At 41.2% G+C, this 26,304-nt stretch overlaps 1 protein-coding gene across 1 annotated transcript in view; it reads left to right on the top strand.

The window, feature by feature from the left end:
- Positions 1 to 331: 331 nt before the first annotated feature.
- SUDS3 (SDS3 homolog, SIN3A corepressor complex component) overlaps positions 332 to 26,304 on the top strand; it is a 33,511-nt gene continuing 7,538 nt past the window's right edge. Inside the window, exons 1-9 of the mRNA XM_018569096.1 lie at positions 332 to 597; positions 6,473 to 6,542; positions 8,365 to 8,420; positions 13,235 to 13,306; positions 16,410 to 16,586; positions 18,628 to 18,723; positions 20,645 to 20,706; positions 21,518 to 21,539; positions 24,639 to 24,744. Coding sequence (XP_018424598.1) covers positions 474 to 597; positions 6,473 to 6,542; positions 8,365 to 8,420; positions 13,235 to 13,306; positions 16,410 to 16,586; positions 18,628 to 18,723; positions 20,645 to 20,706; positions 21,518 to 21,539; positions 24,639 to 24,744 — 785 coding nt within the window. The 5' untranslated portion in view covers positions 332 to 473. The remainder of the gene's footprint in view (positions 598 to 6,472; positions 6,543 to 8,364; positions 8,421 to 13,234; positions 13,307 to 16,409; positions 16,587 to 18,627; positions 18,724 to 20,644; positions 20,707 to 21,517; positions 21,540 to 24,638; positions 24,745 to 26,304) is intronic.

Genomic DNA, 26,304 nt, shown 5'->3' with positions numbered 1-26,304 from the left:
AATTTTGTCCTAACAGAGTCATCTCTGGAAGTCATTTTCAACTGTTGCCAAATGCGCTGAACTACACATCCCACAATTCCAAGCGCTGCAGAACGAACCAATACACAAGAGCTTATGTCGGAAGGGGCTGTCTTCCAGTTGCCTGTAAATTCGGTTATTTTATCGCACCATGTTTATTCAATAACACCTTTTTTTTCGGTGTTCACTGTACATATAACATTTTATTTCGCTCGTGTTTGTATCTTTTTAGGTAATTTTACTCGACAGTTGTACGTTCAATTTGCAGGCATTGCCGGGGACAGCCGGAAAGAGGAGTCAGGAAAGAAGGCAATGTGAGGACCCCGTTGCTGTGCGGCGGCTGTTGTATTGGAGTACCGAGGGTGCCTAGTGTGGCCAATTGGGGTTGTAGCAGAGAGATCGCCGGCCTCTGGCTGGTGATATAGCGGCTGTTTGTTGGGTACACATTCCGAACAATGAGCTCGGTCGGTGTGATGTCTCCGGCCGCTGCTGCAGCTACTGATTACTATGAAGAGGAAGATTTGGAGAGCGCGGAGGAGGAAGATGACCGTAGTTTCCGGGGCCGGGAGTCTGATGAGGGTGAGAGATGCTGAAGGCTTTGTTTACACTCTGCTTCAAAAACATGTCAGAGCTTTGGGGAAGTGACGTAACGTACGTACTCCCATCTGTCATGTGTGGGCTCCATCGGTGACCATGCAGCTGCATTTGACTTCCCAACTTTCTAAGATGGCAATGCCCATAAGGTTTATTCTCTAGGGCAGGAGAGGTAGGCAACCTCAGCATGGAAGCTGTTGTGGAACTACAAATCCCATGAATCATTGCAATACTCTTGACAGGCACAGGCATTACAACCAGAGGCAGAAGAAGATGGGATTTGTAGTTTCATGGTAGATGGAGTGCCTACGTTGCCTACTCCTGGTCTACAGGGTTAACAGGCGGTTCCTGACACCTGCCAAGCAGCTCTCAGCCAAGCTGGGGAGTGAGACTATGCTTTCATATCCATTGAGCTGCAGTTTGTGTTGTGCTGGTTGGAAAGTTGCACCCAGTGTTCCATTGGCACCACCCAGTAGACTTCCATGGATTCCTCAACATTCCAAGTGGACACTCAGCTTCTACATCCGAGGCGTGTTCAGTATGTCAGCTGCTGTGAGTGCTGAGTTAGCAAACCGCCGCTGAACGCTGTGCTGCAAGTAAGCGCTCAACATTGCTAACTTAGCACTCTCAGCCGAAGTGAATGTGGATGCAGAGCGCTACGTGTGACAGAGATGGTGAGGACAGAGCACCAGTGGCCATTTTAATTGTGGGCACACCTGGCAGTGCTGGAGAAAGGTGCCTGAACCCCGATGGAGGAAATCAGTTCAGTGTGGGAACCTACAATTTAATGTTTTGGTTGATGGGCACAACAAATATTACTTGGAAAATGGTATTTATTAGTCATAAATATTATCCTCCGCCATTTTGTTGAGCACTGTGCAGCCGAAGCATTCAATGAAGCTGCTGCAGCGAACTGAAGTGCTCCAGAACAGCTGCTCAGAGATAGGCTAAAGAACTGAACACGCCTCTGGTGTCTGTGTGGCCTAAAGCTGGCCATACACCTATAGATTATCTGCAGATTTTCTATAGTCGGATGGAAAATTTGCAATAGATTCCTCCATCTACACTAAACTGTGCGGATGGAGGAATCTCCCGCTGGGCCAAGCTTCTGTATCTTGCTAGTCAAAATACCTGAAAAATCTGATTGGATGCAGGCATTGTTCAGGTGTTTTAGGGGCCGACTAGCAAGTTACTGAAGCTTGGCCCAGTGGGAGATTCCTCCATCCACACACTTTAGCGTAGATGGGGGAATCTGTTGCACTTTTTCCATCTGACCATAGAAAATCTGCAGAAAATCTATAGGTGTATGGCCAGCTTTAGGCTCATTCAAACTCGCATTGTGGACTGCAAATGCATGTCACTGCAGAGGTATATGGCCATTGCTGTGCCATTCATCCTGAATATCAAGCCAATGCACATGTACGATAAAGAAAACCACACCTGTGTGATAGCGCATACTATGGGGTCTATTTATAAAACATTTGCATAGCTATTTGTCTAGTGAAACTGCATGTACATTCATTGGGAGACATTTATCAAAACTGGAGCAGATAGAATCTGGAGCTTCCAGCTCACATTTTCTACTAAAGAGAGAAGCTGATTGGTTGCCATGGGCAACTGCTCCAGATTCTGTCTGCTCCAGTTTTGATAATTTGAGATGGATTTGACTAACAAAAATTCCCCCAGTCATCTTCCAGGACAGCCAATGAGAGATAGGCTCTGCCTGCCTGCAACGGGAAACACATCAACCACATTAAATAAAAAGACTCCTCCTTCCATCCCAATTCAGTTTTTTTGTGTTTCCTCCGGCTACACAGGGACATCGTAATGTTTGTTGTTTTCTGGGCTCATTGTGTATTGCCTTAGAGCAGAGCCTAACCCTGAATGTGTTGGGACCACCTCCGGGCATAGACTGCTGCGGCGCATACAGGGTTTTTTCCCTATCGGACCCCCATACGATGTGGCCAAGGTTCCCCTCCGTCGCTCAGGGAGGGAAACAATCCTCCTGACGTGAGTGGCTCCAGACGGTGACCCCCCCGGGTTGGAATGTGTGGCAGGTCCTGAGTGGCGGCGGAGCACCCCCTTGTTGGTTGGGGAACTGCAGTGGCAAACATGTCCTTACCTTAACCCCTTCATGACTGAGCTTGTTTTTAGTTTCTGTTCGTAAATGACTGACACACTTTTGACATTTTTGCTGTGTGATTCTTCCACGTCAGTAATATACTTTCTTACAAAGTGCACCCACACATATTATATATTGTTTTTTAGAGGACAGATAGGGCTACATATTTATATCACATATGTGCGTCTAACGCCTCACTTAGGACAAATAAAATATAAAAAAAGAGGAAAAAACCGTTTAAAAAAAACACTTTTTTCCCAGTTTTGATTTGTAGTATTTTTTTTACAAAACCAGCACAGCTAAAAAAAAGGAATAAATACATTCATTTATTTGTCCCTTATTTTATTTTATTTTTTACACATTTTTTTATTTTTTTTACACTTTTCACAATTTTTTTTTTTTTTTACACTTTTCACTTTTTTTTTAAACTTAAAAATGTTATTTTATTTATTTAATTATATCAAGCAGATTTTGTGAATTAATCTCACTGTTACTGCATGATAAATTAATAAATTTTTGGTTATTATCAGGCTGCTTCAAACTTCAGAACAGCCGATAATAAGTTAGTGACACTGATCCTGCAGCAGTTCAGGATTCAGCTGTTACTAAATGTTTTCTGATTGTTGCAACAACGATCAGCAAACAAACATTCTTCTTCCAGGAATAGATACATTGTAGGAATAGACACATTTTGTATCTATTCATGAAAGAAAAAAAAAAAACCAGTATAGCTTGAGAGAGATATCTCTCGATCTATACGAGCTGTCAGAATGCCGGCAAAAGCCGGCATCTGTGTCCGCTTTGCTTTGACTCTCAGACACCCGATATTAAGGTATCGGGTGTCTGAAAAAGGTTAACCCTTTCATTAATGAATGCCTCTGTAGTAAGGGCATCCATTAATGAATGTTAAAAGCTGATTCTCAGCGATTAACAGCCCTCTAAAGCAGCAAATAACTCGTCACGTACAGTGTACGTGACAAGTCATTTGGTCCCTTTGTGGCTGGACGTACAGTGTACGTCTCCCGTCACGAAGGGGTTAAAATGGTTCCCTCCCCGTGGATTGCTGTTACCCTCGCCGCAGCACCACGTGGTGTCCAAACTCCAGATATCACCTTTTAGGCCGTTACAGCCGCAGTTGATTTTTTCCCTTTGGGATAAAGCTTATACATTAATGATTGTAAGCACCCCTGTCGGTGGTAAATGGTTTGTCTCAATTCTTTATCTGACACTTTTGCTGGACGGTTTGGTCTGTTAAAAGAAGCTGAAAAATAACAGACTTACTGGTCGGATCAGCAGGTGAAAATAAAGGAAAAAAGATAACGAATGCAGCCACCGCATCTAAGGATTGGTAAGCTGCAATGTTTTGCATTTTTGTTCTTGGGTTTAGATACGTTCGAAGAACATTTCATTTTGCCCACTTCTCACAACATCTTGTTAGTTCACACACAACAAATGTACAAGCAGTTTTACTGGGCGAACATGTATGCAAATGTTTGTATAGATAGACCCCAATGTGTGTTGCGGTGCATTGCTGGGACAGATACTTATTCTTTGTGTGTGCCGCGGTGCATTGGCAGCACTTTCTAAATGAATGGGTTGCTTTACCACAATGTGTCACGATGCACAAGTGTGTGTATGCACATCCAATAACGAAGCTCCAGTTGTGAATGGACTCTCAGTGCAATTATACAGGTATGTAGGTAAATCATATTCTCTTTCCACATCTCTCGTCAGACCATGAAGATTAATTAAAGGAGAACTATGGGGGTCAGTGTTTTCCGCATAGTTCTAAGGGTAACGGGAGGACACAAACTAGCGTCCTCCCGTGACCCAAAGCTCAGCTGTAGCTCGCGTTATACTGAGATGCTGTAGCTGGAACGCATCCCAACAATGCTGTCTGGATCCACCCAGCTGCGTGAGGGACAGCTGGCTCTGCCTATTTAGAGGCAGAGCCAGCTGTAAGCCCCCCCCGTCCGTTCCGCCAGTCAGCGCTGGAGGATCGGACAGGGGAGGGGGGGTGAAATCCCTGCAGGGAGCCGTGAGTGACAGTCACTGCTCTCTGCACGGATAGATCGAGAAGTGAGCGAGCGCCGGTATGTGTTCGCTCACTTCCCGATCTACTGAGCCGACCTGTGACAGTTTCATTGTCACAGGTTGGCTCAGATTATGAGGCTGAGTAAAAAGCACTCGCCTCATAATTCTCCTTTTAAGCAAAAGATACATAAAGGTCCATTCACAGTGTAAACCAGATGCAAGTATTCTAAGAACCACACAATAGTTTTTCAAGGATTTTACTCCAGAAACATGAAGTGATGATAATGATGATGTAGGTAACACAGGTGTGCTGCACCTTGCCATAATGATACTGATCAGGCTCCAGAACTGTAGCGCTGGCTCTGAATGCTGCCTGAACAGACTTGCTTTATTCAGCACCTCTGGTGCCCTGACATACAGGGTACTAGAAAATCTCACTCCTTCTTTTGATTGCTGTTGTCATGGATAGACAAGTGAAAACATGTCGTAGTAAGGTAGGCTAGTGCCTGACATGACTAGGAACTCTTGAAATTTGATCATTATAGTACTTGGGGTGCTTGGAGCAGTGGCTACTTTACAACACACACAGGAACAAAAGTAGCCACCCTCCAGAAGGAAGGACAGTGTCACCACCAATTCAGAGATGATTTGAGGAGCTACAGCCGAATGATACACAAATAAGATACATTGTTGTTAATAGTTAAGGAACATGAATTCATTTTTAAGGTTTAGTGTCACTTTAACCAGTTGACCTGTGCAGGACATAACCTGTACATCATGGCTTTAAAATAGTGCATCCGTGAGCTTGTTGCTTTGTCTGATGGCAGGCTTGGGGCGATTTAATAAATGTCATTTGGGCATCTGTAGAGCCACCTGATCATCCGAACTCTCAGAGGTTCTAGCTTTTCTATACTTAACTTTGTAAGAGACTTCCACTCCATTCTTGACCTGTGGACAGCCTTTTTACCAGTCAGGAATTGAAGGAATCTCTCCAACAGAGCCTCTGACGACATGAAAACTTGACAGGAATTCTAAAGCTGGCCATACACCTATAGATTATCTGCAGATTTTCTATGGTCAGATGGAAAAAGTGCAACAGATTCCTCCATCTACACGAAACTGTGTGGATGGAGGAATCTCCCGCTGGGCCAAGCTTCAGTATCTTGTTAGCCAGCCCTCAAAACACCTGAACAATGCCTGCATCCAATCAGATTGTTCAGGTGTTTTGACAGCCAGCAGGGCCGACTAGCAAGATACGGAAGCTTAGCCCAGCGGGAGATTCCTCCATACACACAGTTTAGTGTAGATGGAGGAATCTATCTGTAGATTTTCTATAGTCAGATGGAAAAAGTGCAACCATCTATATATGTGGAATATAACATGGGTGCAAAAAATGAAAAAAGGGCCTCAGTCATGAAGGGGTTAATCCTTCTCCACTTCATCCAAGTTTTGGGTATAGATATACTTTAAGGTGTTGTGTACATGTCAGGCAATGCAGGGACATAGCTATGTGCACATTGCGTTTTCTGAGATGTGTTAAAACATTATTTTGTCCTTGTAGCAGCTTTGCAAAAATCTGATTTGCTTTGTTCATTTATCCTATTAGTTCTAATTGCTCTTTATAAACATTGTGTGCATTTGTAAATCTCTATAGGTCTTATTTTGCAGTGACTAATCACTATATTGTTTTTGTCTCCTGTGAAGACACTGAAGATGCCAGTGAGACGGACCTGGCGAAGCATGACAATGTGGATTATGTGGAAATGAAAGAACAGTAAGTACCAGACTCGCAGCCTATTGTTTTGGTGAGGACAGTCGCAGGGAGGAGGCATGTACAGAATGGTGGGTTAGATGTAGCATGTGTGTATCTTTGCAGTGAGCATCTTGTTAAAGATATCTGGAGGAGAAATATACTGTGCTTGGCTTATGCGGTGTTAGGCAGAGTGACAAGGCAAGTTCTAAAGCCCCAGCATATACTATCCTGTTATAACATCACCATTGTACTAGGTATACATACCAGAGTTGTTTTTTATAATACAATCAAAGCTGACTTGGAAAATTCCCTTTTATGTAGCGAGTGCTGCTTCTGTCTGCCCATCACTTTCATCAACTTTCTAAATTCTCAGTGTGCTTTTGTGTCTCAAGACTTCATATCCCATCATGCATTGCTTCCAGCAAGCAATGATAATGATAAATTGTTCAGACCTTGAGATCAGAAGGTAGCTCTGTGATTTGTGACACAAGGAAGTGCATCTTCCAAGCACTTAGTGAAATTGTGTCAAGTGCATAGAGGAAGTACATCTTATGGACATTTTCAATACGTTTACAAACTTCTAGATGAATATAGTTATTAGGAGGGGCATAGAACTTATGAAAATTCAGTATAGAAATACAGATTTATTTTTTGACCATGAATATCCTTAAGGAAGTAACTAGTTATACACTACTAGATATTTCTCAATTATCCTTTGGGCTGAATTATTAAAATCTGACAGATACCTCTATCCATGCTAATCAAGAGTGTATTGAGAATTCTCCCGCTGCGACTATTGTATTTTGACAGTTGGCCCCGCCAGCTGTCAAAAGACCCAAACCATACTTGCATCTGATTGGATGCAGGCACTGTTTGGTTGACAATTTTCCGCTCACCTTCGAATTTTTCAGTCGAAAGTTGTAGGGCGTGAGGCGGCAGACGGGGCCACCCACTAAGTGAGTTTTGTGCGGTTCTTGAATAACCAGATCCAAGTTCGCTCCCATGATGAACTACAACCTCAATACAAATTAGTAAACTAAACATGAGATTGTAGTCCATCCCGGGAGTGAGCTTGGAGAGGTAACTACTCTACAACACACACACACGGACCATGGGGAACAAAAGTATGCACCCTCCAGAAGGAAGGACAGTGTCGGCATGAATTTAGAGATGATTTGAGGATCTCCAGCCGAGTGATACACAAATAAGATACATTTTTAGGTAAGGTACTTGAATGCATTTTCAACATTTAACTCCTGAGTTTAGCCCTGGTTCACACCTGGGCGTTTTACAGCGCTGATCGGCGCTCTGTAAAACACCCAGCAAGTGAAATCCCATAATTTCCTATGGGCATAGTTCCCACCTTGGCGTATTTCAGCGAGTAGGAACGCGCTGAAAAACACCCTACGCCCAAAGAAGTACAGGAGCTTCTTTGGGGCATATTTTCCGCGCGTATTCATTAGGATACAACTGGATAGCCCTTGTAAACGCGTGTTTTGTTGACAGCAAATCACGGTAAAAACGCGTGGCCTGAAATGCGCGTCAAACGCGCATATTACAAACGCCCAAGTGTGAACCCAGCCTTAGTGTCACTCTAATGCGGAGAACTGGAAGCCGCATTCTTCTGTAGACATTCAGTTATTCTTTAAAACCAGAGATACCATGCAGATCTGGGCTTCCTTTATTTTATATGTACTATTCTGTACAAATGGAGTTGTCTTTATGTATTGATCTGTTTAGAAACGCAAGAGGCCGCACTACAGTTCACATCTTTTATCTAAATGTACCTTCACCAAGCAATGATTGTATTCACTATTTGACTAGCTATATTGCGTCTCTTTAGGATGTACCAAGACAAGTTGGCTTCTCTGAAACGACAGCTGCAGCAGCTTCAGGAAGGTAAGAAATTTTTGCAAAGCCTTCACTTTTGGCTGTTTCAGAATGACAGCATTTATGTTAAAGCGGAAGCAAAGGGGGGGGAGGGAATCACTGGGAGGTAGGGATTTATGGCAGAAGAGACATGCACATTGGTGTTAACTTGTTATGCATAGCTTGTTCTGTTGATGCATACTGTACATGTATACTGTAATACCAGGTTGATGACTTAAGCTGGCTATACACTTTTGAGCTGAATGAAAAAAAAATCTACATTTCCTTATCCAGCCTAAACAGTGTGGATGAAGGAAGCTCCCCCTGCTGTGTGCCACTGTCAGAATGCCCCCCACAGGGACTGCAGCTGATTGGATACAGTCACTTTCCACCCATCTCCTTCGATTTTTCAGATTGAAAGATGTGGGATGTGAGGCTGCCAACAGGACTACCCATGGTCTGTCTAAGGCTAGACTTATTGGAGTACCAAATCCCTAAATATGCAACCATATTTGTGTGAACCCACAATGAGATAATGTAATTTAAATCATATATATTATTAGTAATCCCTAAATGTAATTAAAATGCCATGACAACAACTCTGCATTTCTTTACCCTAAAGCCTCCATACACATAACCTCACCCATCACCTCCTAACTATATACTGTATGTTTTTACATAATTTCATGTACAACGCATCTTTGTTAAATTGTATAGTTTAACAAAGTAATGCCTCAGAGGTGATGAGATAGAAAGGACTCTATCTGCGTTTTTCGGATGCGGAATCTGCTTCTTTAGGAGGATAATATAGGTACAGTATGTTTTATAAAAGCATCAGTATATGTATAGTTAATGGTGGTGTCAGTGTGGAAACCTGGGCAAGAGCAGGCACACTTAAAAGAAGGCTGAACTAACAAGGCGCCTATGAGGACTGTAGTTGCTCTTAGATGGATTATAACAAGTATAGCACATAAAGACCTCAGGCTAAAAACAGACTCTAAGCAGTATGGTGAAGGCAATTGCAGCCAGATCTAGATCATTCTTGTATGAAATAATTAGAGGGTTGGTTGGGACCCCTAGGAAAGCTCATAGGTTAAAAGCTACACTTATAAATACAACCCAAGAATGTTCACAACAAAGTTGGATGTTAGTCCATAAATGTAGCCAGAGACTGTTTAAAAAAAAAAAAAGTTTCCAATAGTTGTAGACAATTTGTCCGTAAAGGTGTCCAACAGGCGTCCAAGAAAAAGTATCATATAAAGGCCCGGAAGAGGAAATTCAGGGTTTCAGCAATGGAGAGGACATAGATGTCAAGTCCCAAATCAGGAACATTCTACTCCCATGATGTAATAGAATCATCTTGTGTTCTATGTAAGTTTAGCCATAGTGGAGGAGGAAGTCAGAAATACAAAGTTTATTTAAGGACTTGGAATCTGGACTGCGTAATATCTGCTCTTTATTTTGAAGGAAAGGGAGGTATCCTTGTTAACTCGTAATGCTTTTACATAGCTTGTTATGTCGATGCATAGCCAACAGTTCTGACCAGTTTTTACTCCAGCCTGTCCTTATTCCCTTTCTTCACCTCTACCTCATATATCTGAAAAGTACAGTACTTTAGATTGCATTCAGCTGAGCTGTATATTTATATATTCTTTTTTTGTATGTGTTCTGCTATTGACCAGCATTCATTCTTTAATTCATTTTTATGTGCCTGTAAAATCACCATGCAACAAATGCATCTAGTTTCTGTTATAATGATTTAATTTGCTAATGAAAAGGCTGTATTGGCTAACGCAATGGTTTTATTAAAGTCCCTAGTGTCCTGCATTGTGTGAGGTTTAGGCTGAGAGTTCAGAAATCTTCACAATTGTAACTTCTCCTTTATACAAGGGTAATGACAGAAAAAAAAAGTCTGTAAAACCAAGCAGCTGTTGTCATACAGGGCTCAAATAATGTATTTCTCCGGTGATGCAGAAATAGGAAAGAATCAAATGTTGCTAAAAAGTGAAAAAGGACCAAGTTACACATTACAGCATGTCTATTTTTGGCTATAATGATCTGAGTGCACTGAAATTTCTGCTTGGCATAATTGCAAAATGTAATAAGATTATACACGTTTGCTTGTTCCCAGACATGTATCAAAGTTTTAACCCTTGGCGTGTTTTCTGTATGATGTCATGCCATTTCTCCTATTTAGAACTGTACAGTTTATTGGACAACCTTCTCAGTATTTGTATAGAAAAATGTGACTCAAAGATTAAAAAGAAAACCACATTGTAAATCTTTAAAATGTATTCAAGTACCTTAACTAACATAAATGTATCTTATTTGTGTATCATTCGGCTGTAGATCCTCAAATCATCTCTGAATTGGTGCTGACACTGTCCTTTCTTCTGGAGGGTGGCTACTTTTGTTCCCCTTGGTCCCTGTGTGTGTTGTAAAGTGTCCACCACTCCAAACTCACTCCTGTGATGGACTAAAATCTCACATTTAGTTTACTAATTTGTATTGAGATTGTAGAATCCCCATGGTCCCTGTGTGTGTTGTAAAGAAGCCACCGCTCCAAGCTCATTCCTGTGATGGACTACAATCTCAATACAAAGGAGTAAACTAAACATGAGATTGTAGCCCTTCACGGGAGCGAGCTTGGAGGGACCATGAGGAAAAAAAAATCCTTGGAGTGGTGGACACTTTACAACACACACAGGGACCATGGGGAACAAAAGTAGCCACACTCCAGAAGGAAGGACAGTGTCGGCACCAATTCAGAAATGATTTGAGGATCTACAGCCGAGTGATACACAAATAAGATACATTTTTGTTTATAGGTAAGGTACTTGTATACATTTTTAAGATCTAATGAGTTTAGTGTCACTTGGCTTTACACTTCCCTTTTGGATCACATGAGTTCTTTTTATTTACTCCTGAAACGGCACAGAACCACGCTGCAGCCGGAATGGATCCCGAATATATATTCATGGGATCCACCCTGCTGCCTGATTTACAGCTGTCTCTGCCTCTCTAGAGCCTCCCTTGTCTGTCCCTCCAATGAACGCTGGAGGAACAGAGGGGGGAAGGTGGGGATTCCTGCAGGGAGTGGTAACTAACATTCACTGCTCTCTGCAGGGAGGGCACCAGTTACATTATGGCTCGGCTCTCGATATATTGACTCGGCATGTGACACGCTGATTCTAATTATTGCAAAGAGTTTTTTTTACTCTCTCCATACGTCTCATTTAACTGTATGCTCCTATGTGCATTTATTTTTGCTAGCACCTTATTCAGACAGATTTTATTGATTTACTATTTACTTTCAGGCTTGTTTTTTTTGTGCCATCAGCACCTTTTAACTTAATGTCAGTGGTAGTAGTGCATATCCTTTTATGCTTTATTGTGGTTGCTTAGGTATATTCACAGCTTCACTTCTAAGCGGCTGCTTTCAACAGTTTGGCTTGGATTTCTTAGTGTGCAGTTATGGGCATCCTACAAGAATGTTAATTTACTTGAACACCATTGGGTTTTTGTGATGCTGTAGTTTTTACGGTGTGAAAGGGTCCTAAGTGAAAAATATATGTCTTGCTTCTGACATACAGTATGTATGTAATAACACAGAGGGTACCACTATCCCACAACTCTCTCACAAAAACAGTTGGATCCTCATTTACTTGCCTTGTTTACATGGATTGTGCCCCCACAATCCATGTAAAAAAAGCTTGAGAAAAAAAGTCAATGCATGGCCACTACTCTTCTGCATGCCATAGCTGAGCAGGGGTGAACCAAGAACCCTATACTGCCATGATGCAATAAGAACATCTCATGTTCTATGTAAGTTTAGCCGTAGTGGAGGAGGTGGACAGAAATGCAAAGTTTTTTTTAATTTTAGGGACTCTGAATCTGGCCTGTGTGATAGTAGCTTTTCATTTGCAAGGAAAGCTCTGTTTTCAGAGCTTCAACATTACAGCCAACACCAGGCACACTTACCTTTTTAGCAAATCTTTAGGCTGGTCACTTAATGCCACGGGATCCTCTTCAACACTGGGCCATCCCCACTAATTATGTCAGAGCCACATTCTGCACCATTGCACAGTAAGTCCCCATTCACACCTGAGCATTTCGTGAAGATGTGCCAAAAATGTGAAAAGCGCCTGCTGTGCCATAACCAGACACCCCACGTCCAGGCAAACACAAGTTTTTGCGTTCAAACGCGGAGGAGAAAACGGGGAAAACCTTTCTCAGATTTTGCTAAACATACTACTTTTCTGTTTTAAGAAATTCACTCCTTAAGACATAGAAAATATGTGGGATAGATGTGGGAACCCATTAAAACCAATGGGGATACACTTCAAACACAGGAGCAAAACATGTAAGAACATGTTGCGCATTCCCGGTACGCCTAGGTGTGAATGGGAGCTAAGTGCAGTGTACCATAGTAATGGGGGCAGGCCCATGACACCCTGCACTCAGTCTGTTCTTTAGTCTTTTGGGTTGAATGACACCTATGGTGAATACAGGGTGCATTGGTGACTGTCTGTCCCAAGTTTTTGGACTGCATTGCATAGATAGATCTAAAAGAGATTATACAATTGTATTGTATGGTAAGCCTTAATCCAGTAAAATACATTGGATGATGGTTACATTCATACATGGGTTGGACCCACTCCAACAAGAGATTTTTTTTTTTTTTTCATATGTTTAACATGCAGGTGAATCATTCAGCGCATGTAAGGCATTTGGTATTACCAGTCCTCTGTGTGCCCACTTTGGGGGCATTATTAAAACCATTGGAATAAATATGTTCTATGAAGTAAATGTCTCATTTCTTTTTTTCTGTTGTGCTTTAACAGGGACTTTGCAAGAATATCAGAAGCGCTTGAAAAAATTAGACCAGCAGTACAAGGAGAGACTAAGAAATGCTGGTAAGAGCAGACCCAAGCACTCTGCTGTAATTGATTTTTTTTTTTTTAAAGCAACACACACAATCAAACATTACCTTGAAGTAGAGTTATGCAAAGAACACTCTGAAGGACACCACAAGCTTTGCTTACTTTTAAATGTAGATGCAATATGAAGTAAACAATTTGTTTAAAATAGCTCCCTTGGTTGTATTTCTGTATATATGGCAGGGAAATAAACAGTACAAGCGTTTACAAAACAACCTCAAGTGGACATGCACATCATTTTGCATGTCATAAAAGCCAAAGTAAACACGTTAGGCCATGCTAACAAAGAATATGCCCTTCAGAATGTGTGACCAGCATATTTTACAACTACCTACGTGATATTGGTCTTTGAGTTGTCTGCTGTTCATTTTCCATTGACTTTGTATCGTTATGTAATTGGAGCCCTATTGGTTTTCCTTAAATGTGGTATGAGGGACTCAGGACCAGATTCAGAAGATGAGGTACTAGGGATCTCCTAGCTAACTGTATAGATGTAGGTGTTTCATGAAATAACATGGGCAATGGAATATAAGGTTTGCTAGTGTTGTTCCAAAATATTGGACACCTTGGACAAGAAGGGCTTTATTATAGGACATTTCCACCAAAAGTGAACAAATGTCCCCCTATGCCCACATTTCCTCCAGCAACCCTTGGAGATGCCCTGATACATAATTGCTAAGCAAGCTGGTACTATCCTGGAATACAATCTGTAGCAAGTATCCTACATTTTAGAACTAATAGAAGATACATGCACCAACACCAGTTGTTTGACTTTTCAATTGGAGTAATGCCTAACTCTTTCCCGCTCTTTGAGAACATACACATTCATGTCCCTTTTGTAAACATACTTTTTCAAGGTCTGACAGCGTATCCACTAGGGATGCACAGATACCAGTATCAGTGCCAATACTGTTTTCTCGAGTACTTTCCCCGATACTAAGCAACGATACCGGCGCTTTATATTTTTAAACTATCGGCTGCTTGAGGTCCCGCACTTGCTGGGGACCTCACAGCAGCTGTCTTTTTACAGTGCTGGTCCGGCTGCACATTGCCTCCATCTCCTTCCCGCCGCCCGCACCCACCCGAGCAGCCATGGTGGGACCGGCACGGAGCCCTGGTGAGACCCTGTGGCATTGCTGTATAATCTGTTGCTGGGATTTGCAGGTCTCTATAGCTGATGGTATTCTGCATTGTTGTATAATGTATTGCTGGGATTTTTAGTGGCAGAGCTCTCAGGGTCGCACCAGTTGCAGCTGGGACTAGGCACTTGCGCTCCACCACTGTCCTAAAATCGTTAGTCTGTATTTTTTTTAGAACAACTGTTACATATACAGTACATATACATGACACTCAAAATTAAGGTATCCGTAATTGGCAGGGCTTTAATAGCAATAAAGTTGTGTGTAAAAAAAAAAAAAGTAATACAAAAATGAAAAGAATCATAAAAAAAATTAAAGAAAAAACAATTTTAAGTCCCCCGCCCCCCACATACACACGCAGATATGCGTCGGGTGCGCCTACATGTGAAAAGCGGAAGTACCAGTACTTGATATCGGCGAGTACCGAATGATAAATATTGGTACTCGATACTTAAAAACCGCTATCGATTTCTCCATATAAAAGGCTAAATAGTAGGGACACAAAGTAGCCTGGGATCTCTATGGGGAGCCCTCTGTCCCATTGTTGTAAGGCCAAACTCTTTCCTGATTAGCATTGCAATATAAAGTAATTAGACAGACATGCAGTCATGTATCATACATAGATTATGAAAAGCAATAAAAGATGAAGAGGTTTCAGCTTCTAAATAATAGCATGTTAAAACAGTTTAGAGAATGTTATTGAGCCCTGAGATACTTTTCATCCAGTTAACAATCGATTGATCTAGTGCAGCACTAAACAGAACACAAGAATTGACTTGCCTACTATTCATATTATGGTGGGGTTTTAAAAAAATTTTTTTTATTTACAACATGTTACTCCCACATTGTGGGTATTTTTCCCTTTTAGAATCAATTCATCCAAAAATCATATTTCAGCTTTTTGGCAGATGCTGAAGAGTTACAATAGAACTATAAGATGAGTGATTTCCAGTCATCCTCATAGTTATAGCCGACGTGTGACAATGAAACTGTCACAGGTCAGCTCTATAGATCGGGAAGTGAGCAGAAACATGCACCAATCCGCTCACTCCCAGATCGTCTCCCTGCAGGGAGCGGTGACTGTCAGTCTCCCTGCAGGGATTCCCCCCTCCCCACTCCGATCCTCCAGTGCTGAGTGGAGGAACGAATGGGGGAGTGGGCGGACACAGTTGGCTCTGCTTCTAGATAGGCAGAGCCAGCTGTCACTCACGCAGCTGGGTGGATCTAGACAGTATTGTCGGGATCTACCCCGGCTGCGGCGTTCTCAGTACATAGCGATCAATTGCCCACGATATATACTAAGCTTTGAGTCATGGGAGGAGGTCAATATATGTCCCCCCGTGACCCTAAACAAAACTATGGGGAAAAACACCCCAACACTTACCCTGTTTCTAGATCTGCAGAACTGTTGTGGACATTGAGAGATGTCCACTCTGCCTAATAGATTTCTTTTGTATTATGGAAAATGAAACCGGAAGTTCAGGAACACACAGCGATGGGGCAGGAAATGCTCAAAATTCTCGGGTGGAGCAGAGGTAGAAGATCTAGATCAAGTTCAAAGGTGGTACTGCTCCAGAATGAATAGACACCGTGGAGCAGGTTCAGTAAAACTTTATTGTTCCTGGTCCATATGTTCCATCATTAGGTTTAGGAGTATATGGTTATAAGATGTTGCGTTTGCATTTTTTTAATGCTTTAAAATAAAGATCAGCGTTTTAGGGGGAGGGATGAAAGAGTCACTAGCTGGTGTAAGTTGGACACTACAATGTTTTACTGATTCTCTGACAGAAACTGTTGCGGCCTGCGTCCCTCAGGGAAGTTTAGCTGTTTTAGGTTCCAAGACATATAGGAAGCCAGGGCTATCTACGAGGTTTTACCTTTAGCTAAAATATCACTTTTTAGTGGACTGACCCTTTCTTGGTTTACAGAGAAGCAAAAAGTCTTGAATTTTAATTTACAGACAGAACAAGTGGAAAGGAACTACATCAAGGAGAAAAAGGCAGCTGTCAAAGAGTTTGAGGATAAGAAGATTGAACTGAAGGAAAATCTAATTGCAGAACTGGAGGAAAAGAAGAAAATGATAGAAAACGAGAAGCTAACAATGGAATTGACAGGAGGTAGGAGCAGTGTAAACTTAAAATCTGCTTGGAACACAGTGTTACTCTGGCTACACCTTTGCAGTGTGATTGTGCAAGCTTCCAAGTTTGATACAAAAAATGGAAATAAATTGTGAGAAGTATTATGGGAATGTGTAGAAATGTATGATATGTTTTCTTTCTTTATTATGGTCAGTACTAAAATAGACATATTAAAGGGTGTAGAAAAACTAAAATAAATAAGCATTAGAAAACCACATAATTTATTATAATAAAAAAAAATATTTCTTTTTTTAGTCGGTTAAATATTACGTACTTTATGAACAGCATGTAGTCTGCCATCTAGCAAGCAGGTGAACCTTTAAGATCCTTTGCATGTTTTCTTCATCTTGCGTACCCCCTGTTCTTCTGCCCTGCTGTATTTTGAGTTAACCCATGGCTCTCTAGGAACATTTGTCATGTATTTTTTAACTTGTGAAACAAAGATTATATAAATATAATAAAAACCAATTCTAAAACAACAGTTAAACACATTAGAAGCCTAATTACCTAATACCATTATAGTTTCCTTGAAAGTAAACCTGCCATAAGAGAGACACAGTTGCACAGCCCACACCCCTTCATCTCCTTTACCTCTTATAGCCTTATTGGACTATTAAAGTTGTTTTGGAACACCCTTCTTTTAAAGGTACGGAAGGAATTCTTTTTTTTTTTATTTTTAAATGTAATTTGGAAATGCTAATATTTATATAAATGCTAATATGCTCTTGATTTAGGGGGTTGTCATTTTTAATGATGGATCTACTTTAAAGAAGAATTTCAGGAAAACTTTTTCTTACCCCTTGCAGCGGGGCTACACCCACCCTGCAAGGGTTAAGTACCGGTTTTTGCCTAGGTTCAAAAATAAAGTTATACTTACCTGATGCTCCTAGTCAGCCAGCTGTCACAACGTTTCCTCTAGCCTGTCTCCATCTAAGCTGCAGCATTGTTATCTTCCTCAGCATCCCCACGTCTATATGCAGTGTATAGACGTGATTATTTACTGGACCTTAGACCGCTGCAGAGGAGGGGGAGAGAGGCTCAAGAGACCTATCTACGAACAAGCCAGCTCGGAGCATTGGGTGAGTATAACTTTATTTTTTTTATGCTAGACAAAAAGGAGCAGTTAACCCTTGTAGTGTGGGGGTAGCCCCACTGTAAGGGTTAACAAAAACCTTTTCCTGGACTTCTTCTTTAACCACTTCAGTTTTTGCACATGTATACCCCTTTTAAAGTATATTTCATTTTAGATAGAGTAGGGGAGAGCTAAAACTGCTGTCCATTTTCTTTTTTGCCATTTGTGTCTCGCTAGGGGGATTTCCCTTCCTGTCCTGTCCGGTAAACCCAACAGGAAGTGAGGGGATATTTTTCCAATGTGTGTTACTTGGGATCACAGAATGATTTCACATTCTATTTTACGTGCATTTAAAGACGCTGCCATCAGGTCTCCCATTTCAGGCTGTTCACATACATAAAATGTATGAAATTAGCACTTACTGATGCTGGCCTCGCTATAATAAATCATTATGCCTTCTGTTCGTAAAAGCCCTGTAGTTTTTACCCTCTGACACTGTTAGGTGTGTCCAGAGTCTTTCTGTTGTAGGGATCTGGCATCACCAAAGTGCCCTGTGAAGCTTCTAATGTCTGAAGCTGTGTATGGAAGATTGTCTGCATATAGTCAGTAACAGCAATAAGTTGCAATCCTTGACACAGGCAGCGAAAACTCAAGCACACAATGCTGGAGGCTTAGAAGGTGGCAGCTGGGCACCGTTGTGGGCTGGGAGAGGGTAGGGAGGTGTCAGAGGTTGAAGAAAACTACATTGCTGTTACTCACATAAGGCATAATGAATTGCTGTGCTAGCAGTAATTGCAGTAAGTGTTAATTGTAAAAATATTAATGTAAGAAGACTGAAAAGTGTTTAATGACAACATCTCTTTAAGCTTCTGTTATTGTGAAGGTTCGTAATTGTTCTTTGGTAAAACTTTAGGTTAAGTGGTTCCATTAAAGTGTCTCACTTTGCAGATTCCATGGAAGTCAAGCCTATTATGACTCGAAAACTGCGACGGCGGCCCAATGATCCAGTGCCAATTCCTGATAAGAGAAGAAAGCCAGCTCCTGATATCCTTTTACTTATCACATTAAAACACATTGCTTTTCCATATTATGTACTTTAAAGAAAACACTTTGTAAGGTATTAGAAAGATATATACATTTTCTCTATTAACCATTTTTGCTGTAATACATTTACATAGTAGAAGCTGATTAGGGTCTCCCCGTTTGGCAGGTTCTGAGAGATTGGGCTTTTTAGCAGGTGAATTGTAACCGAAAGCTGATATGAAGGCTAAGCACCTGTAGGCTCCATCTACAGACAAGAGATCCTTATTACAGACATTCTCATTGGATTGTTTGCTCCAGTGCCTCTGGCTCAACAATGTTTCATTATTTTAACACTCAGTCATTAAACCATTCACTACATAATGTTTTGCATGTGACACTCCTGGGCTGTCCACGAATATGGATAAGGAAGATTTGAAATTGATTTGCCTTTTGGTAGTTAAGGCATTAAAAAACAAAACCAAAAAGCTTTTAATGGGTATTTTGTGGAGACTTTTGGAAGCTAAAATTTAAATACCAGAGCAATGTCTGAAAAGTCTTGTCGGTATTTTAACATTACTATAGTCCTTATATAGCATATACTCCTTACCCATAGAGAACCTTACCCATAACTTTGTAATGGAAACAAACACACCTTTTAGAAATGTTTAGTAATGACAATCTACAAACACATGCTTCTAGATAATTGCCGGCTTTTTATTCTTTGCATTTCTTTTCCTCCCCATTCTTCTCACTGGTCATTTTTACTAAGGGTAGATTAATCCATCTCCCTTTACTTCCTGGAACACTGCAACATGTGACTAGAACACGTGACCATGCACATCATCTCAGGGGAGGGAAATGCCTTTCCCTGGGATCTTGTGATATTACAGATGAGATTTCCCACCAATGCTCTGCTCATGTAACCTTCCCAGGATGCATTGCTTGGTCACAGATTACATCACTATTGCCCAAGAGGACCAGGAAGTGGAGAAACAGTGATTGTAACTAAAAGTACAATATGTTTGTTTAATGAATGCAAGATGATTTCATATCAGCACACAGAGCTTCATGCTGATGTGATTTCTAGTGAAAGGGGGTAAAGTTCCACTTTATCAGGACACCAAACTGTTTTGTTGTAACCTTAAATTAATTATACATTATAAATGATACATTAGATTGTCAGTGCAAAAATATACAAATGTGTCAGTGACTTATTTTAACATAAACACTGCAAACAAATCCTAAAACAAAAAGTATCAATTTATAGCACACTGGACTATGCAACCATATGTCCAGTTGCATAAGTCTCCACAATCTCACACTATGCTACACCAAGCTTCAATCAAAATTGACAAATCACGGCTTGAACTATCTTGCTTTGCATGTAATGAGTCTATCTCATATATTAGTTTCACCTTTTAAGTGGCATTAGTGAAATAAATGAACTTTTGTTCGATATTCTAATTATTCGAGTTTCACCTGTACATGTTCAGTCATATTTTCTATATCAATGCCAAAATTTCACTATTTCTGCCAGGATATGCAAATTTTCGAGCACAACTGTGTATATATAAGATGTGTACAATCTCCTCCTTTTACTGTGTTGTATCAAATCGTACTCCTCCAACAGTGATCTGATGGACACACTTTTTCCAACACTATGTGCTTCTCCCCCCACCAAAATAACGCTCACCTCCTGAGAACACCGTTTATATGGAAAGGTCTGTCTGCACAATCTCCCTTTTTTGGATGTGTTGATCCTAAGCACCTGCTTATCTCAAGCTCCTTCCTCCAACAGTCTCTGTAATATGTGCTTCAATATCAGGTGATTATCCAATAGAAATATCCTGAAATCACAAGGGAGAAATACACCAGCGTTGTTTGGATCCTGCTGTGTGCCTGTAATTCCACTTATCTTTACATTTTGCCTTAACCTTTTCACCCCAGCTTAATTACCTTCTTACCGATGAGCAGATCATGGAAGATTTAAGAACCCTAAATAAGGTATTGCCTAATTTACATACATATTTCCAGATGTCCTTATCAGAATACACTTTTCCTTCCCTGCAGATACATTTTAAAGTCATAGGGAGTATCTCCCCATCAGCGTACTCAGTCTGCAGCCTAACCATCTGTGGGTGTCAAAACACATTAAATAGCTTGTTTCACTAGATTCACCTGACTTTGTGACTGTTTGACTAGTGAAAGATATTGCAGAGGCAAAGTGCTAATGTTTGGTACCAATATCAGATACCTGCAGATAACAACAGTATGTTGTGAGGACATGCCACTCATTAATGCAGATATATTGAGTGGCATGTATACATTAATTTTATGTATTGCCATTATGCAGTATGTGTGCACTAGCAGTAGAATTAATTTGTTTGACACATACTAAAGAAATCTTTCAATCTTCGATTCCACTTTCACCCCATTTCTCTTTTGCGTGTTTTTAATTTTTTTTTTTTTTTAAATGAATTCCCTAGATCACTTAGCAGCCTTTAGTTGTTAGAAAACCAGATAGTGTTGTATTGAGAGGGTGACACCTTCATTATGACCCAATGAGAGGTAAAGAATTGCAACAAAATTTGTACCACTAAAGTCTGAGATATATAGGAAACGGGTGGACTAGTCAACCTGTCCAGTGCCCACCTAAAACATTTTTGGGTAGAGCTGTCAATTATACTTTACAATACCAGAGTTCTGGGTTTATGCAATACAAACTGGTTGCATGGTATTTTGCATAGTATAACTATATGTATTTTGGTGTTGCTATTGATTGGCTTAAATCCATTTTTTGTGTTCTTTTTAACAGTTAAAATCCCCTAAAAGACCAGGTAAGTAACCATAACCAGCAAATATGAAAACGCTGTAATATTGCTAAATTCTAACACTGCTATTAGAGTGTTTCTCAGTAGCGATTTTAAAAACACCAAAGAACTTAACGGTTATTAGATTTAATTCTGTGCATAATGTTTATCTCCATTCCTTTGATCCAGAAGTATTTTTGGGGCTAAAGTTTGGCAGCCACCACACCTCTACTCTCATCTTTGTTCTCTGCAGGCAGCCACTTGACTGCCAAATACCTGTAGACTTGTATGGGGCCAACAACTAGTTCTGGCTGCTTGTGGTTTAGAGCACTGAAAGCAGAAGCATGCCAGCTCCATAATTTAGACATGAAGATCTCTGGATTGGGGGAATAAAGGTAAAGCTGGGTACACACCTAGCGAATTTCATCCAATTCAGCAGGAACCATCTGAAATTTGCTGTGTTGGTAGCCCTATTTCTTCAACACAAGTCGATTTTTATTAGATTTTTTCCGAAGGAACATGTTGGAAAATCTGTGATCGCTGTCAGAATGCATTAGCAGCAGTGGGGGATGCGTCCAGTCACATTGTTTAGCGTGGTTGGCGGAATCAATTTTTCTCATTCAGCCACAAAAAAAATAGACCTATGTATACCCTACTTAAGTGTAGTGCACATAATTACATTTACCTCACCCCCATCTAGAGATCTTTAAAACCTGGAGCGACCCACTCCTGAAAACACTTAACAACTGAGTGCCTGTAAAAAGATACAGTAATACTTGCCTGTGCCATCGATCTTCAATCTGCAGACTCTACAGAATCCTCTGTCTGCGTCGAATGTGTCCCGGAGTGATGTAGAGGCTATTTGGATAGAGCCACAGAGTGCAAAGGGGGACCAGGCATGTGACACTCCCGGAAGTGTTGGATACAGAAGATTTTTTAGGCAGTGGTAGCTCTTAAACAGGGAAGTTTTGCTAGGGAAGCCTGCAAGAAGTTTGTTTAATGTGACAGACAGCACTCCCATAACATATGTGTTTAAAATCCACAAACTGAAGCTAAAGGGTACATTAAAGTGTGCGAGAAAGCTGTTCAAAACTTGGTGATTACACTGCACTGCTACAAGCTGAAGCCAACTTTCATGTGAAATAGCCTTTAAGCTTAAAGGAGAACTATGAGGTGAGTGTCACAGCTCTCTGCTGTGACAGGGGAGGGGCTGGATTCCCCCCTCCCGCTCCGATCCTCCAGCGCTGACTGGCGGATCGGACGGGGGAGGGGACGGGTACAGCTGGCTCTGCCTCTAGATAGTCAGAGCCAGCTGTCACTCACGCAGCTGGGCGGATCCAGACATAATTGTCGGGATCCGCTGCGGCGTCTCAGTATACCGCGAGCAGTAGCTTGCGGTATACTGTGGCTCCTCAGTATACCGTGAGCAGTAGCTTGCGGGTATACTGTGGCGTCTCAGTATACCGCGAGCTGTATACTGAGCTTAGGGTGACGGGAGGATGCTAGTTTGTGTCCTCCCGTTACCCTAAGGAGAACTATGCGGAAAAGCCTTAACCCCATAGTTCTCCTTTAACTCTGGCTTCTGGTGCTGCCCCCGACTCTCCCAACCTGAGAGATTTTGTACAGGGCATTGTAGGAGGCTAGAAGCAAGTCAAATTCACTTACTTACACTTGGTGTATTTAAAAATGTAGCTTCCACTTACCTATATACTCTGTTTGCTGTTATAAAAAGCTCACTGGCTACAAATATGTCATATAAATATGAATATCATTCATTTAATTATTATTCTATATGCTGAGCATCGCTTATTGCTTGTCATTTCGTACAGTTTCCTATTTAGATCAGTGAGTTGCATCTGTCTTCAGTGAGCACTATTTGAGGTGTATGTTCCTTAAAAGATGACCATAACCAGAGTTCAGTGTGTAAAGTAAGGGGTGGTTATAATCCACTCTGCTCAAAACAAAATATCATCTGAGTAGAAGCCTCCCTAGTTTTGCACTAGTTTAGTTCTAGTGAATAGTAACTTGCATACACAAGTAAAATGTAATTGTTCCACTTAGTTGTATTAGAAAACCATAGGACAGAAGTAGGACTTTCAGCATCAATCCAGATCCCACTTCAGCAAAGCCTGTGATCAGGACGCATGTCACGCATTGGAGGATGCTGATTTCAGTGCTCGTTGGCATCATCTTCGGATCACTCTATGAGCCTACTCAGAACAGTTGTGACTTATCTTTTGTAGTGATTAAAGCGGTCATCAGTCTACGACCACACCGCATGCTTCCAAATCTGGAAGCATTCCAGTAGCTGGAAATGACCCCCGCTGCTGACTGCGGCTAATACAGATCTGTGTCTAGCTAAAACACTCAGCTAATTGCAAAACCCATTTTTCTGTGAATTACGACGTTACTGCTCTACAGCAGGGCTGAAAGTATAAAAAACTATCTTGCAAACCCTGTAATACATTGATATGCAAAATCATACTTTATCAATTGTACATGGAATGTGCTTTTCAACAAAGGTTTGTGTGTCTGCTTATCTTGTTTTACTGTTGCTACATTATAGTGATCAGTTAGTATTAATGTGACGCTAAACTCAGGAGTTAAATCTTAAAAATGCATTCAAGTACCTTAACTATTAACAACAATGTATCCTATTTGTGTATCACTCGGCTGTAGATCCTCAAATCATCTCTGAATTGGTGCTGATACTGTCCTTCCTTCTGGAGGGTGGCTACTTTTGTTCCCCATGGTCCATGTGTCTGTTGTAAAGTAGCCACCGCTCCAAGCTCATTCCTGTAATGGACTACAATCTCATCAATCTCATAATCTCAGTTTACTGATTTGTATGGAGATTGTAGTCCATCACATGAGTGAGTTTGGAGTGATGGCTACTTTACAACACACACAGGGACCATGGGGAACAAAAGAAGCCACCCTCCAGAAGTAAGGACAGTGTCCGCACCAATTCAGAGATGATTTGAGGATCTACAGCTGAGTGATAAATAAGATATATTTTTGGTATTTGTTATGGTACTTGAATGTATTTTTAACATTTATCTTCTGAGTTTAGTGTCACTTAAAGGGACTGTACTTTACTTCTTTCTATACTTTTTTTTTTTTCAGTATCTCCATCAACACCGGAACATCTTCCTGCTACCCAAACGGAATCTCCTGCCCAGAGGTTTGAGGCTCGGATAGAAGATGGGAAGCTGTATTATGATAAGAGATGGTGAATACTATTTTTCTTTATCTTGCCTGGAAAACAATTGCTTATTTAAAAATAATACGAGCTAAAATCTGCCTTAGGTTGTGCATAAGGTCATCAAATGTCTTTATTGCATGAGACAAGTTTCCATGGACAATTGGCATAATGGATTTGATATGTCTTTAACCACTGTCCTAAAACAAATTTCCTCTACCTGTCTGTAGGGGACCATAAGCACAGGGTTTTGAACTTTCCTGTAAGCATGGTAAAACATTTGGGAGATAATTTTGACCCCTCATGTATTTCTACTGCATTAAGTTCTGACATCCTTAACAATGCACATTTCCCCACATCCAGGCGGAATGAGTGGTAACTGTCTACATTGTTGAAATGGGCAAAATGTTGATTGAGAGCTCATTTCTAATTGGCTAGTGATGACTACTGCAGCCTATGACTTTGCACTATGCCATTGAAGCTAAACTCCAGCCCAACCTTCAGTCTTGCACAAATGTACAGGCATCTCTTCTGTACTGATGAGGGATTACACTGTGTACAGGCATCTCTTCTGTACTGAACACTCTAAAGCTGGCCATAGACCTTACAACCATCGCATGACTTTCTTTGTTTGATGGTTGTAAGGTAATTAAAATTTCGTACGATCTGCCCATCTTGTACAGGCAGATCGTACTTGCGATCATCGCAAGCCCTCCCCGCTGCGGCATTCGTTTCCCGAGCGCGGCACTAACCCGCCGAAAATCGTACGATTTTCGGCATGTTTTTTTTAACTAGGGTCGAAAGCTCCGGGGCCTGGAACCTCATCCGGCTCCCTACCAATTACGCCAGGAACCTACCGGTCCGTCCATCCACCCCTCATAGGCGACAGCGGACTTTCAGTTCCCATACACCTGCCGATTATCGTACGATCGCGGGATCACCCACCATTATCGTACGATAATCAGCAGGTGTATGGGCACCTTTCACTGCATACTGTGAGCAGCAAGTCAGACAGTGCTCACCTCATTTTCATGGTGGAGGATAGCTCTTTCCCCCGTCTTACTGGCCCCCTTCTTCCATGCACTTGATTTTAGTTCTTTCATCTATGCAGTCTGCCTAGGAATGCCCACTCCTTCACCCATCAAGGCTTTTTAATATTTGCATAACTCATACCAGTGCCAGCCCACTTCTTGTGTCAGGGCTGAGGTTTCTTGATATGAGTACAGGGGCAAGTTGATGTGATGTTTTTTAGGAAGCTAAGTACAGCCCCCTGCCTGCCCTTCCACCATGATCTGGCTGTATTACATAAAGAAGCACAGTGGACCAGTGATGTCACTGGGTTTTGGAAAAGGTATGTAATAAAAACCAGAAAGGTTTTATTTAAAATTGTATTAGCATGTGGAAATGAGGAGCCAGAAAATGCAAAATATAAACTGTTCAATCAGAACAGAAACTTCTTAGACTAAAAATACGGGAGTTGCTTATGGTAGGATATACGCTGTCATTCTTCTTTAATGGAAATATTTAGAGTGATCTTTTTTTTCTCTTCAGGGTGGTAATACTAAAAATTTCAAGTTAACCTTCAGGCTA

The sequence above is a fragment of the Nanorana parkeri genome, unplaced genomic scaffold (assembly GCF_000935625.1).
Source record: "Nanorana parkeri isolate BGI_ZX_2015 unplaced genomic scaffold, ASM93562v1 scaffold1286, whole genome shotgun sequence".
Taxonomy (NCBI): domain Eukaryota; kingdom Metazoa; phylum Chordata; class Amphibia; order Anura; family Dicroglossidae; genus Nanorana; species Nanorana parkeri.
This window is presented reverse-complemented; position numbering and strand designations above follow the sequence as displayed.